We start from the raw sequence: 13,240 nt of genomic DNA on the forward strand, positions 1-13,240 counted from the left end.
CAAACAAAAACCCAGAGGTAGATAATGAAGGTGGGAGGGGTAGCCTTCGGATAGCCATGCTCTCTGCCTGGTCCAGTGGTGTGTGCCCCACGTCTGGAACAGCGCCTGGCACAAAGCAGGCTCTCAGGAATGAATGAATGAACGAATGAATCCTGCAGGAGGCAGTCGGCAGGCGATGAGCCTGCCGGTGGGACCCATGGCCTGCGCCAGTCCCCTGCACACCCCCCACCCCGGGGGACCCACCTGTACTCGTAGTCGGAGCCCGCCTTGGCCGAGCCGTCCTCAGTGCGGTAGTCCACGTAGAAGGTGCTGTTGCCCTCGCCACCCTGGCACGTGACGGACAGCAGCACGGAGCCGCAGTTCTCCAGGCAGTGGTAGAGGCTGGGCTCGAAGAAGATGCGGCTGGCGCCGTCGTCCTCATCCTCGCCCGCGCCCTCGGCCGGCGATGCCCTGCGTGAGGCGTCCGCCGCATGTCTGCGCAGCACGTTCCCAGCGCCGGTCATGAGCCGAGTAGCCTGGATGCGGTAGAAGGCGCGGCTCTTCTGCTGGTGCAGCAGCGCGTAGTAGTTGGCGATGCCCACCAGTTGCTCCAGGTCCTTGTCCGGGTGCTTCTGCTTGAGGTCCTTGAGGATCTGGATGACCTCGCGGCGGCTGGCGTCCAGCTCGCGTGCCTCTGCGGGGCCCGGGCCCAGGCCGCCCAGCTCGCCTGGGGCCTCGGCGCCCACGAACGTGCCATCCAGCTCGATGCTCTTCGGGGGGTCGCCCTCTGCGCCTATGATGATGCCGCTGCGCGGGTCGGTGCGGTAGCGCTTGTACACATACTTGTAGAAGAGCAGCCGCTTGTCGGCCATCCAGGCGAATACCACGCACACCGGGAAGAAGACCAGGGTCAGCAGCGCCTCCCACACCTGCGGGCGGCGGGCGTCAGGGTGAGGCCGGGCGGGCCGCCTCCTCCCACCCCGCCTCTGCCGCTCCCCACATCTCTCCCCAACCCCCAAGCCCGCCGTCTCTCCCTATCCCTTTCTCTGCTGTTTTTGTTTTGTTTTGTTTTGTTTTGTTTTGTTTTGTTTTTGAGACAGAGTCTTGTTCTCTAGCCCAGGCTGGAGTGCAGTGGCGCGGCCTCGGCGCACTAAACATTGAACCTTGGCCTCCCGGGTACCGGTTCAAGCAATTCTCCCGCCTCAGCCTCCCAAGAGTAGCTGGGATTACAGGCATGCGCCACCATGCCTAGCTAATTTTTTGTATATATATATATATATATATATATATATATATATATTTTTTTTTTTTTTTTTTTTTAAAGCAGAGACGGGGTTTCACCATGTTGGCCAGGCTGGTCTTGAACTCCTGACCTCGTGATCCTCCGGCCTCGAGCTCCCAAAGTGCTGGGATTATAGGTGTGAGCCTTGTCTCTGTTTTTGTTCATCTCTGCCTCTCCCCATCTCTCTTTCTCCTCCCCCCCTCCGTCTCTCCCCACCTCTTTCTGTCTCTATTCATCTCTGCCTCTCCCCACGTCTCTCTCCCGAGTTCTGTTTCCCCCATTTCTCTCTCTCCCTCTTCTTCTCTCATCTCTCTCCATCTCAATCTCTGTTCATCTCTGCCTCTCCCTGTCTCTCTGTCCTCCCCTCTTCCCATCTCTCCCCACCTCCTTCTGTCTGTTTGTCTCTGCCTTTCCCCATCTCTCTCTCCCCCCATTTCTCTGTCTCCCGTTCCTTCCCCCATCTCGCTCTGTCTCCTTCTATCTCTGGCCCTCCCTTTTTGTCTCTGACTCTGTTCATCTCTGCCTCTCCCCATCTCTCTCCCTGGAGTTCTCCATTTCCCCTCATTTCTCTCTTTCCCTCTCCTTCCCCCATCTCTCTCCATCTTGTTCTCTCTCTGTTCATCTCTGCCTCTCCCCACCTCTCTCCTCCTCCTCATTTCTCTCTCCTTTCCCGCTCCTCTCTTAGTTTCTCTCAACCTCCCTCTTGTCTCTGTTCATCTCTCTCTCTCCCCACCATTTCTCTCTCTCCCTCTCTTTCCCCCCATCTCTCTCCATCTCTTTCTATCTCTGTCCCTCCCTTTTGGTCTCTGTTTGGCTCTTGCCTCTCCCCATGTCTGGACATGTCTCCATGCCCTTTTATATCTTTTGGTAGATCTCCATCTCTCTCCCTTGTGAGTTTCTTTCTCTTTCTCTCTCAATATCTGTGTTTCTCCGGGGCTACTTTTTTCCCTCTCCCCGTCCCCATTTCTCTGTCTCTCCTTTCCCCTGTCCTTATCTTAGTTTCTATGTCCCTCTTGTCTCTGTTCACCTCTCTCTCTCCCCATCTCTCTCTCCCCATGTCTCTCTCCTTTCTTCCACCCCTTTCCATCTCGTTCTGTCTGTCCCTCCCTCTCTGTCTCTGTCTCTGCTCATCTCTGCCTCTTCCCATCTCTCCCTACCCCCTTTTCTCTCTCTCTCCTTGCTCCCGTTCCTCTCCATCTCTTTGTCTCTCTGTTCCTCACTTATTCTCTATTTCCCTCTTATTTCTGTTCACCTCTGCCTCTCCCCATCTCTCTCCCTCGCCTTCCTCCCATCTCTTTTTAACTGTGGCCTCCCTTTTTGTCTCTGGCCTCTCCCCATCCCCCCACATTTATATCTCTCTCTCCATCTCGTTCTCTCTCTCTCTGTTCCTGTTCATCTCTGCCTCTCTCCATCGCTCTCTGTGTGTGCCGCTGTCTCTTTCCCTCCTTGCCTCTGTCTCAATGGTTTTCTTAGCCTTTGCTCCTCCTCTGTCTCTCTTTCTGGCTCCCTCTCTTTGCTTGTCGCCTCGGTCTCCTGGTCTCCATGTCCTTCTTTTATATCTATTGGTAGATACCTATTTCTGTCCCTTGTGAGTTTCTTTCTCTTTCTCAATATCTGTGTTTCTCCAGAGCTACTTTTCTCCTCCCTATCTCACTCCCCATCTCTGTGTGCACATGCACGTGTGTATGTGCGTGTGTGTGTGTGCATGTGTGTCTGTGTGTGCCTGCATGTGTGTGTGCATGTGTGTCTGTGTGTGCCTGCATGTGTGTGTGCATGTGTGTGTGTCCATCTGTGTGCATGTGTGTGTGTGTGTATGCGTGCGCACATGTGTGTATGTGTTCTCTTTCTCTCCTGGTCTCCTCATTCATCCATCTATCCACCTTTCAGATGCTGAGAACCATGCCCAGCTGCCTAGATGCCAGGAACCCAGACTTCCTCATCCACTACCAAGCAACAGACAATCCCCATCCTGTGGTCCCAGCTGCTGTCAAGGGACAGAGCCTGTGTCTCTTCTGGCCTCTCTCTCCCTCCATCTTTTTTCTGCTTGCCCCATTTCTCCCCCATCACCTGGGGGTGCCTCCACTTCTCCAAACCTTGCCCATCATCCAGGGCCTGCTCTCTGTTCACCCAAACACCCTCAATTCCCCACCCATGACTCCCGCCAGTGCCTCCTTAGCATCTTCCTGGCCCTCATGGACAGGCTCTGCCTCTAATAGAGACACACATCTGGCTCTTCTGCCTCATAAAACCAGTTCCGGCCGGGCGCGGTGGCTCACGCCTGTAATCCCAGCACTTTGGGAGGCCGAGGCAGGCGGATCACAAGGTCAGGAGATCGAGACCACAGTGAAACCCCGTCTCTACTAAAAATACAAAAAATTAGCCGGGCGCGGTGGCGGGCACCTGTAGTCCCAGCTATTCAGGAGGCTGAGGCAGGAGAACGACGTGAACCCAGGAGGCGGAGCTTGCAGTGAGCCGAGATCGCGCCACTGCATTCCAGCCTGGGCGACAGAGTGAGACTCCGTCTCAAAAAAGAAAAAAAAAAACAAACCAGTTCCAATGCATAGCCAGCGCAGCTCTGAGTTTGGAGCCTGGCTTTGCCACAGGGATGACTATCTCGTCTCTTGGTCTATAAAATGGGGACATTTCCAAGACTGAATGAGCACATGCATTCCTAGCACACAGCATTCTCAGTTTCTGACACATGAAAAAGACTGAAGATGTGAAATTAACATTGCCTGGCCAAGAATGGTGGCTCACGCCTGTAATCCCAGCACTTTAGGAGGCCAGAGTGGGTGGATCACCTGAGGCCAGGAGTTCGAGAACAGCCTGGCCAACATGGTGAAACCCCATCTCTACCAAAAATACAAAATTAGCCAGGTGTGGTGGTGTGCATCTGTAATCCCAGCTACTTGGGTGACTGAGGTGGGAGAACTGCTTGAGCCCAGGACGGGGAGGTTGCAGTGAGCCGAGATCATGTCACTGCACTCCAGTCAGGGTGACAGAGTAAGACTCTGTCTTAAAAAAAAGAAGAAAAAAAAGAACATCGCCATCATTATTATTTAGTACTATTATCTCGGGCCCACGGAGGCCCAAGACCCAGTCTGCTGGTGGTCCGGCACAGGCCTGGCACATGAAAAGCATCCACCAAGACTCGAGGGTTCACCTTGAAGATATTCATGGAAAGATTCAAATGTTACCTTTCCCATCAAAGATGAAGAAGAAAAGATTAAAGAGTATTTATGGGCCAGGCACGGTGGCTCACGCCTGTAATCCCAGCACTTTGGGAGGTGAAGGCGGGCGGATCACGAGGGCCAACATGGTGAAACCCCGTCTCTACTAAAAATACAAAAATTAGCTGGGCGTGGTGGCACATGCCTGTAATCCCAGCTACTCGGGAGGCTGAGGCAGGATAATTGCTTGAACCCGGAAGGCGGAGGTTGCAGTGAGCCGAGATCACACCATTGCACTCCAGCCTGGCGACAGAGCGAGACTCCATTTCAAAAAAAAAAGAGTATTTACGATGAAAAGGCCCCTGAAGACCAGGCACGGTGGTTCACGCCTATAATACCTGCACTTTGGGAGGCCATGGTGGGTGGATCACTTGAGCTCAGGAGTTCGAGACCAGCCTGGCCAACATGGTGAAACCCCATCTCTACTAAAAATACAAAAATCAGCCAAGTGTGGCGGTGTGTGCCTGTAATCCCAGCTATTAGGAAGGCTGAGGCAGGAGAATCGCTTGAATCTGGGAGGTGGTGGTTGCAGTGAGTGGAGATTGCACCACTGAACTCCAGCCTGGGGGACAGAGTGAGACTCTATCTCAAAAACAAAAAAAAAAAAGAGAAGGTCCCTGAAACATCTTAAAAACAACCCTGGTAGGAAAAATATCTAAGATCCAGTTGCCACACCCTGCTATCACTGTGTTTACTGATGGCTCAGAGAACAGGCAAGACTTGCAAATAGTAAAACTGCATGAAACCAACAGGCAGATTTGGGAAAAGGAGCCGAATGTTCAGTGCAAGCTGTGAAATGAACTCTCTCCCTTCTATTAATTGAACCTACCACTATGTATATTGCAAGGGAGTCTATTCATCAGAAGACAATCCCAAACCCCTAAGATTTTTCTTCCTTCCTGCAGGTAAATAAAAGATGATTCTAGCCGATTCACAATGTTTTTCTAGAGCACCCACTAAGAATGTGTCCAGCCTGGGAGGGCACTGTGACATTTTCAGGCCTCAGTGGAGCAGGCGCACCCCTGAGATAGAGTATTGGAAATCTGGGGGTGTTTATGGGCTTCCATCATCACTAGGGAGGGGGACGTGGTCTTGGCCTTTCCTGGCCCGATGACATCCAGCAACTCACAGGACAGTCCCACACAATACAGAAATGTCCCATTTGCCGGCTTATTTCAGAACCCTCCACAAACGTTCTTATCCGTGAAACACGGATGTTTATGATAGTGATAATTTATAACTCTGTTTTACGTATTTCTTTTTTTTTTTTTTTTGAGATGGAGTTTTACTCTTGTTGCCCAGGCTGGAGTGCAGTGGCGCAATCTCGGCTCACCGCAACCTTCGCCTCCCGGGTTCAAGTGATTCTCCTGCCTCAGCCTCCCGAGTAGCTGGGATTACAGGCATGCACCACCACATCTGGCTAATTTTGTATTTTTAGTAGAGACAGGGTTTCTCCATGTTGGTCAGGCTGGTCTTGAACTCCCGACCTCAGGTAATCTGCCCACCTCGGCCTCCCAAAGTGCTGGGATTACAGGCGTGAGCCATTGCGCCCGGCTTATGTATATCGTTTATATCTTTTTTAAGTGTCTTTTTTTTTTTTTTCCTGAGATGAAGTCTATCTCTGCTGTCCAGGCTGGAGTGCAGTGGCCCAATCTCAGCTCACTGCAACCTCCACCTCCCAGGTTCAAGCATTTCTCCTGCCTCAGCCTCCTGAGTAGCTGGAATTACAGGCACCCGCCACTATGTCCAGCTATTTTTTGTATTTTTAGTAGAGATGGGGTTTCACCATGTTGGTCAGGCTGGTTTCGAACTCATGACCTCAGGTGATCCATCCACCTCAGCCTCCCAAAGTGCTGGGATTACAGGTGTGAGCCACTGTGCCCGGCCTTATGTATGGTTTCACATACTCCAAACACACTTGTTTTAAGTCTCGCGGCTACCTGTTCCTCTTCCTAGACTTCTTGAATGCAATGGTTTCTGATCTTTTTCTTTCTCTGAAGCCCAACTTATTCATTATAAATCGATGCCTGCATTTGGCTCCCTTGTCATGAGGGTAGTTGTGATGAAGCATTTCCAGGTGGAAATGCACTGTTCTGTTAGAAACCTTTTCTTTAGGCTGGGCACAGTGGCTCACGCCTGTAATCACTTGAGGTCGGGAGTTCAAGACCATCCTGGCCAACATGGCAAAATCCCGTCTCTACTAAAAATACAAAAATTAGCTGGGCGTGGTGGCGCACACCTGTAATCTCAGCTACTTGGGAGGCTGAGGCAGGAGAATCGCTTGAAACTGGGAGGTGGAGATTGCAGTGAGCCAAGATCATGCCACTGCACTCCAGCCTGGGTGACAGAGAAAGACTCCGTCTCAAAAAAAAAAAAAAAAAAAAAAAAATAGAAATCTTTTCTTTGTAACACAGTTTGGACATTATATTGACTTTTTGGAAGCCAAATGCATAGGGGAGTTTGTTAATGAATAGCTAACATTTACTCTGTTCCAGTTAGACTATTTTAAGTCTTTCCACACAGAGCAATTCAGTTAATCCTCATGGCAGCCCTATGAAGTCAGCACTCTCATGATCCCCGTTTTACAGGTGGGGAAACTGAGGCATGGAGAAGCTAAGGAACCTGCCACACAGTGAGGGAAAGGCAGTGAGGGAAAGGCAGAGGTGGGATTTGAACCCAGATCTCTGGCTTCAGGTGCATGGATCAAACTCTGAGGCTACAAGATCTCTCTGTTATTACCTAAGAATTTCATATCAGCAGAAATAAAGGGATGTAACAAAATATCTGTTACATTCTCCTTTCTTCCTTTCTTTTCTTTCTTTTCTGAGAGAGTCTCACTGTGTCACCCAGGCTGGAGTGCAGTGGGGCCATCTTGGCTCACTGCAACTTCCGCCTCCCAGGTTTAAGAGATTCTCCTGCCTCAGCCTCCCAAGTAGCTGGGATTACAGGCGGGCACCACCATGCCAGGCTAATTTTTGTATTTTTAGTAGTGATGGGGTTTCACCATGTTGGCCAGGCTGGTCTCAAACTCCTGATCTCAGGTCCTGCCTCGACCTCCCAAAGTGCTAGGATTACAGGCGTGAGCTACCACACCTGGCCTCAAAAGCCTTTTTGAAAGCCTAAGTCAGGACACTGACTTCATTTTAACAGCACCTTAAACTATATGATATATCACTGCATGCTTTTCACCATGGCAGATGGGAAATTCTCTCCTCTTTCTCTCTCCCTCTTTCCGGAGCCCTGTCTTCTGGTGTCACTGTCCTCCCCTTTCCTCACTGTGGCTTCTGATCTCTCTGTTATATATCCTCCTTCATAGAAAACCCACAAGGCATTTTTCTGTCTGTAGCTTCAGATCCTTCCTGGGAAGAAACTGTAACTGGCAGAAACCTGACAGATAGGCAAAAATAGATTACACACATGTGTGAATGAATCCTGGACACCTGCAAATAAATTATGCATGTGTGTGACTGAATTAGGCCAGGCCCATAAATAAATTATGCAAATATAGGAGGCAGTCATGGGGTTGTGGGAAATACATTAGGCAAACGTTGTCAAGGAAGACTACATAGTATGCAGGTTAAGACACGGGCTGAGCGAAAGGCTAATGATTATGAGAATATAGGTATAAATTATGCAGCTGTGGGTCTAAATTTTGTCTCACTATTGGAATAAATTATGCAAAGCAGTCACTGGGCTTATATCGATGTTGCGTTGGATGAGAGTATACATTACACTGAAGTGGCATAAATTATCCAAACATCAGAAACTGATGATGAATAATGAATGAATCATGCAAACCGTGATTACATATCTGGCAAATGGCTAAATTATGCAGATGTAGGTATGTATCTATGCAAGCCTGTGGATAAATTATGCAAATTGCACTAAGTTACTCAAGTCAATTAGCAACGTCGGAAAACACAAGGCTGGATTATATGCGAGGGTAGTATGAATTATGTGAATGGAGGATGTCTTATTGCAAAAGCGGGACTCAATTATGCAAAAGGTAGGGAGTGTAGGAAAACATGTGAACATACCTAGCATGCATTACACAGATCACAGGGGCTCTGTTAGTACATACAACACCCTTTTGGAGCTAAAAGGTGCCCCTTCCAAATGAGCGTACTGTTATTAAGTGCAAAACAGTGCATCCCTCCGGGCAAATCAATGTTTGCTGCACCCTCCAGAGATATGGCTGGGTAGCATCAGCAGGACTCCAGCTCCCCCCAGCAGGACTTGCCCTGTTTGGCTTAATCCCTTTGTGCAGTCTGTGACCTGCACAACTGTTACTTAGCAGCCCTCTCAGATGTGAGCGTGCATTTCTGCAAATACACCAATCAACATTCCAAGCCAAGAGCCACCTCTCTGGATTTTGCAGACACACATGCATCAAGAAAGCATCCATGGGTCTTTGCTCACCTGGACCACACCCGGGGAAAAAACAGCAAGGATGAGATAAAGCCAAACGTAGGCGAAGATGCTCCAAGAGGCAGTGACGAAGAAGACTCTCAGGTGCTTGATCTTGCGGCTCTCGCCGGCTGGGATGACATAGATGCACACGGCGATGACCACAAACATGTTGAAGGCAGCGCTGCCCACGATGGTGCCTGGGCCCAGCTCACCCGCCTGGAAGTTGTGACCGCAGACCTCGATGACTGACAGCAGGATCTCGGGGGCAGAGGAGCCCAGGGCCATGAGCGTGAGGTTGGACACTGTCTCGTTCCAAATGCGAACGGTGCCCACGCTGGTCTCGCCGTTGGCCTTGGTGATGGTGATCTCCTTTTCTTTTGATGTGATGACCTCGATGGCCGCCATGAAGCGGTCGGCGATGATGGACACTCCCAGAAACATGTAGACCATGGCCACAAAGTAGACCACTGCCCGTGCTGCCTTGTCACCCAGCGATGGGTCGTCGGGCTCCCACACGGGCAGCAGCACCCCCGGCTGGCAGCGGTAGGACCCCTGGCAGCCCCCGGTGCTGGTGTCGCTGTCATTAGCCGGGGGAGGCGGCAGGGAGGGGGTTGGGGTGGCTGCCCCGGAGCATGGGGGAGCCGCCAGGAGGAGTGCGACCCCCACCAAGGCCAGGGGAGCCATGGGGGGTGGTGGGGTCCTGTGGGGAAGGAGGAGGAGGTCTGGGTGAGGGAAGCAAACCCCTTTCTGTAACACAAAGGTCAAAGCTCACTGGGGAAGGAGGGTTAGGGGAGAAGCTGAGGACCAATGCAGGGAGGATGGGGACCCAGGGTGACGGAGACACAGAGAGACACAGAGAGTGCCAGAGACCCACAGAGAGAGAAAGACTGAAAGATAAGGACAGAGGAACCCCCGTGCGCTGCTGGTGGGAATGCAGATTGGTCTATGCACTTCGGGAAACTACAGCCGAACACACCACGCATCGTGCAATTCAGCAGTTTTGCTCCTCGGTATGTGCCTGAGAAATAGGTCCTTATGTCCACTAAGGAGCCAGGCGCAGTGGCTCACACCTGTAATCCCTGCACTTTGGGAGGCCGAGGTGGGTGGATCACCTGAGGTCAGGAGTTCGAGACCAGCCTGGCCAACATGGTGAAACCTCGTCTCTACTAAAAATACAAAAACTAGCTGGGCAGGGTGGCGGGAGCCTGTAACCCCAACTACTCGGGAGGCTGAGGCAAGAGAATCGCTTGAACCTGGGAGGCGGAGGTTGCAGTGAACTGAGATGGCACTACTGTAGTCCAGCCTGGGTGACAGAGTGAGACTTCATCTCAAATAAAATAAAATAAAATAAGAATGTTCATAGCAGCTTTATTTATAATAGCGTCAATCTTGAAACAACCCAGAGGCCTATCAGCAGTAAAATGGAGATAGACGTTTGGAGGATTTACACAGTGGAATATTATAGAGCACTGAAAAGGGAGTGAATTATTTGCTGGTGCACCCAGCACATGGATGAATCTCACAGATATCACAACGGCTGAATGAAGCCAGGCACAAAAGCACACAAACTGCAAAATTCACTGAGAGGCAGGGAGCAGGAGGCTCTGAGTTTGTTAGGAGATTCAGTCTCCAACTCGGCCCTATGAAAGCTCTTGCGCAGGATTTGGGCTGTGGCGGGTGTTGGACCATGTCTGTCTGTTTCAAGTAGGGCTGGGGAGGGGTTGCTGGAGGGTCTCATTCATGTCCCTCCCCAAGGTGGTAGCAGGCATCAGTCTCTCCGGCTTCCCTCTGTCTGATCTGGGCTTTTCCCCAGGCTCTGTAAGTGGTGCAGTTCCTTAGGGGCTGTGACATCCAAGGCCCTGGGCCGGGCCTTCTGTCTCATTTGTGGGTGTGGGGGATCTACTGTTTCCTTATTTCTTTCCCTGCCTCTGGTGCTGAGTTTGAGTGGCTATTATCGTGTCTTATCTGGGTTTCCTTTTAAAACACAAATCGCTGGACACGGTGGCTCACACCTGTAATCCTAGCACTTTAAGGCCGAGGCAGGTGGATCACTTGAGGTCAGGAGTTTGAGACCAGCCTGGCCAACATGGTGAAACCCTGTCTCTACCAAAAATACAAAAAATACAAAAAAAAAAAAAAAAAAAAAATTTAGCCAGGTGTGGTGGCGTGTGCCTGTAATCTCAGCTACTCAGGAGGCTGAGGCATGAGAATTGCTTGAGCCAGGGAGGCGGAGGTTGCAGTGAGCCGAGATCATGCCATTGCACTCCAGTCTGGGCGACAAAAGCAGACTCTGTCTCAAAAAAAAACCAAAACCAAACCAACAACAAAAAAAGCCCACAAATCGGCTTGCATCATCCCTCTGCTGTTCAGAACCCCCCACGGCTCCCATCTCACTCACAGCACCAATGTCCTCTCCAGGGCCTGTGAGGTCCTGCACAATCCGGCCCCGAATCCCTCTCTGGCCTCTTTTTCTGCCCTCTCCCCGTCACCCAGTCTGCCTCAGCCACCCTCGCCTCCCCTCTGCTCCTCAGCCTCACCGGACAAGCTTCTGCCTTGGAGCCCTGGCACCTGCTGTTCCCCCTTCCTCGAACACACTTCTCTATTTGTGTATTTATTTTTGAGACAGGGTCTCGCTCTGTCACCCAGGCTGGAGTGCAGCGGCGCCATAACAGCTCACTGCAGCCTCGACCGCCGGGGCTCAGCGATCCTCCCTCCTTAGCCTCCCAAGTAGCGGGAAGTACAGGCATGCACCACCACACCCAGCTAATCTTTTGTAGAGCCAGGAGTCTCTTTGTTGCCCAGGCTGTTCTTGAACTCCTGGGTTCAGGCGCTCCACCTGCCTTGGCCTCCCAAAGTGCTGAGATCACAGGCGCATGCCACCGTGCCCAGCCCCCTCTTCCCCACATATCCACTAGCCTTGCTCCCTCCTCCCTTTCGGGTTTCCACTCTGATGTCACCTTCCCCGAACACCCCATCCAAAATGACACCCTCCCCCTTTGGGGAGTGCCCCTCCATTCCACAGGTGAGAGGACCAAGGTGCAGAGAAGTTACGGAACTTGCCCACATCATCCAGCACCAACTCTGGCTCCCAGGTTGTCTCTCCAAGAGTGGCCCTGACTCTGAGCTCATCCGCCCCACCCTCACGTTGCCATGGTAACCCAGTGGCTTATCAAAAAGGGAGGGAGAGAGGAAGAGAGGTGTCCCGGGAGCCTCCACGCTCCCAGACCCCTCTGCCACCAGCCTCATTTCTTCCAGGGGCTTCCATTTGCCTGAAAAGTTCTTCTGAGCGTCTAACCCACAGCCTGTCCCCAACTCACACCCACGTACCCATGGGCTGGGAGCTGGCTCCTCTGGGGGAGGGAGGCAGCGTGTTGGCAGAACTTCCCAAGAAGGAGAGAGCAAGCGAGGAGCATGCCTGTGTGCGTGTGCGTGTGTGTGTGTGTGTGTGTGTGTGCAGGCAGGGGCGGGGGACGGGGTGATTCTTAAAGGGCACTGCACAATTAGCCCCCTCAGCAAGGCCCCTAATGATACGTCTAATTAGCAGCCCCCTAATTAGCAACAACTTAGGCATAATTACAAACCCACCAGGATCCAAAGCAAAGACTGTGCTCCCTTCTCCCTCTGCCTCCCCGGCTTTCAGGAGAAACAGGAGTCAGGAATTCTTCTAAAGCAGCAAACCAAACCCCAGTCTCTCCGGGAGGGAGCCTCGGCCTGGGAATTCCTCCCTCAGCTTTAACCACCTGCCCCTGCTGCTGCAGTTCTCAAGGGAGACCAGGGCCAGGTGATGGGGGTTCTCATGTCCACCCTCCTAGCCCAGGGGCTGGGCCAAGTACAGCCTAGTGCAATCCCTTTTTCCTGCAAAACCTGGTTTCTCGCTGGGGCCTTGCGGGAGGAGCAGTCAGGGAGAGAAAGCACTAGATAAATATTTGTGAAATGAATGACCAAGAGGTCTGAGCCCTGTCACTGGGGACCATGGGCTCCCTCTGCTCCCGGCTCCTGCCTCTGCCTCTCCATCCACCAGCAGCCCTGAAACCCAATCTGCTTTTAGAATCCAGGGGCAAAAGGATCAGGTGGAGCCCAGGGTGGGAATGGGGAGGGCAGATGGCAGGCACCATCTCCCAGGGCCATCTCTCCCTCCCTTTGTGGGCCCGTGGCCAACGGGTCAGCGGTGAGCACCCCTGTTCCACCTCACGCGCCTCTTGGGTCCTTGGTCAGAAGAACGGGACTGCGTGCCTGGGGGTGGGTGCAGTCTGGCGTGCCAGGTAAGACCCGTCCCTCATATCCCTCACGCTGCCACCCCACAGTGGGGCGGTGCTGCGAGGGGTACTTTCCTGACTGC

General features: G+C 52.1%; 2 protein-coding genes across 3 annotated transcripts in view; one reads left to right on the forward strand and one right to left on the reverse strand.

The window, feature by feature from the left end:
* The window catches only part of SLC8A2 (solute carrier family 8 member A2), a 45,457-nt gene that overhangs the window by 29,775 nt on the left and 2,442 nt on the right, over nucleotides 1–13,240 (reverse strand). For both annotated transcript variants that reach the window (XM_050772064.1, XM_050772065.1), the window contains exons 2-3: nucleotides 8,911–9,601; nucleotides 244–908 (exon numbers count right to left, since the gene is read on the reverse strand). In XM_050772064.1, the coding sequence (XP_050628021.1) occupies nucleotides 244–908; nucleotides 8,911–9,601 (1,356 nt within the window). The remainder of the gene's footprint in view (nucleotides 1–243; nucleotides 909–8,910; nucleotides 9,602–13,240) is intronic.
* NOP53 (NOP53 ribosome biogenesis factor) overlaps nucleotides 9,536–13,240 on the forward strand; it is a 289,745-nt gene continuing 286,040 nt past the window's right edge. Inside the window, exon 1 of the mRNA XM_050772216.1 lies at nucleotides 9,536–9,539. The gene's annotated coding sequence lies outside the window, so the exon portion shown is untranslated. The remainder of the gene's footprint in view (nucleotides 9,540–13,240) is intronic.

Source organism: Macaca thibetana, chromosome 19 (assembly GCF_024542745.1).
Source record: "Macaca thibetana thibetana isolate TM-01 chromosome 19, ASM2454274v1, whole genome shotgun sequence".
Taxonomy (NCBI): domain Eukaryota; kingdom Metazoa; phylum Chordata; class Mammalia; order Primates; family Cercopithecidae; genus Macaca; species Macaca thibetana.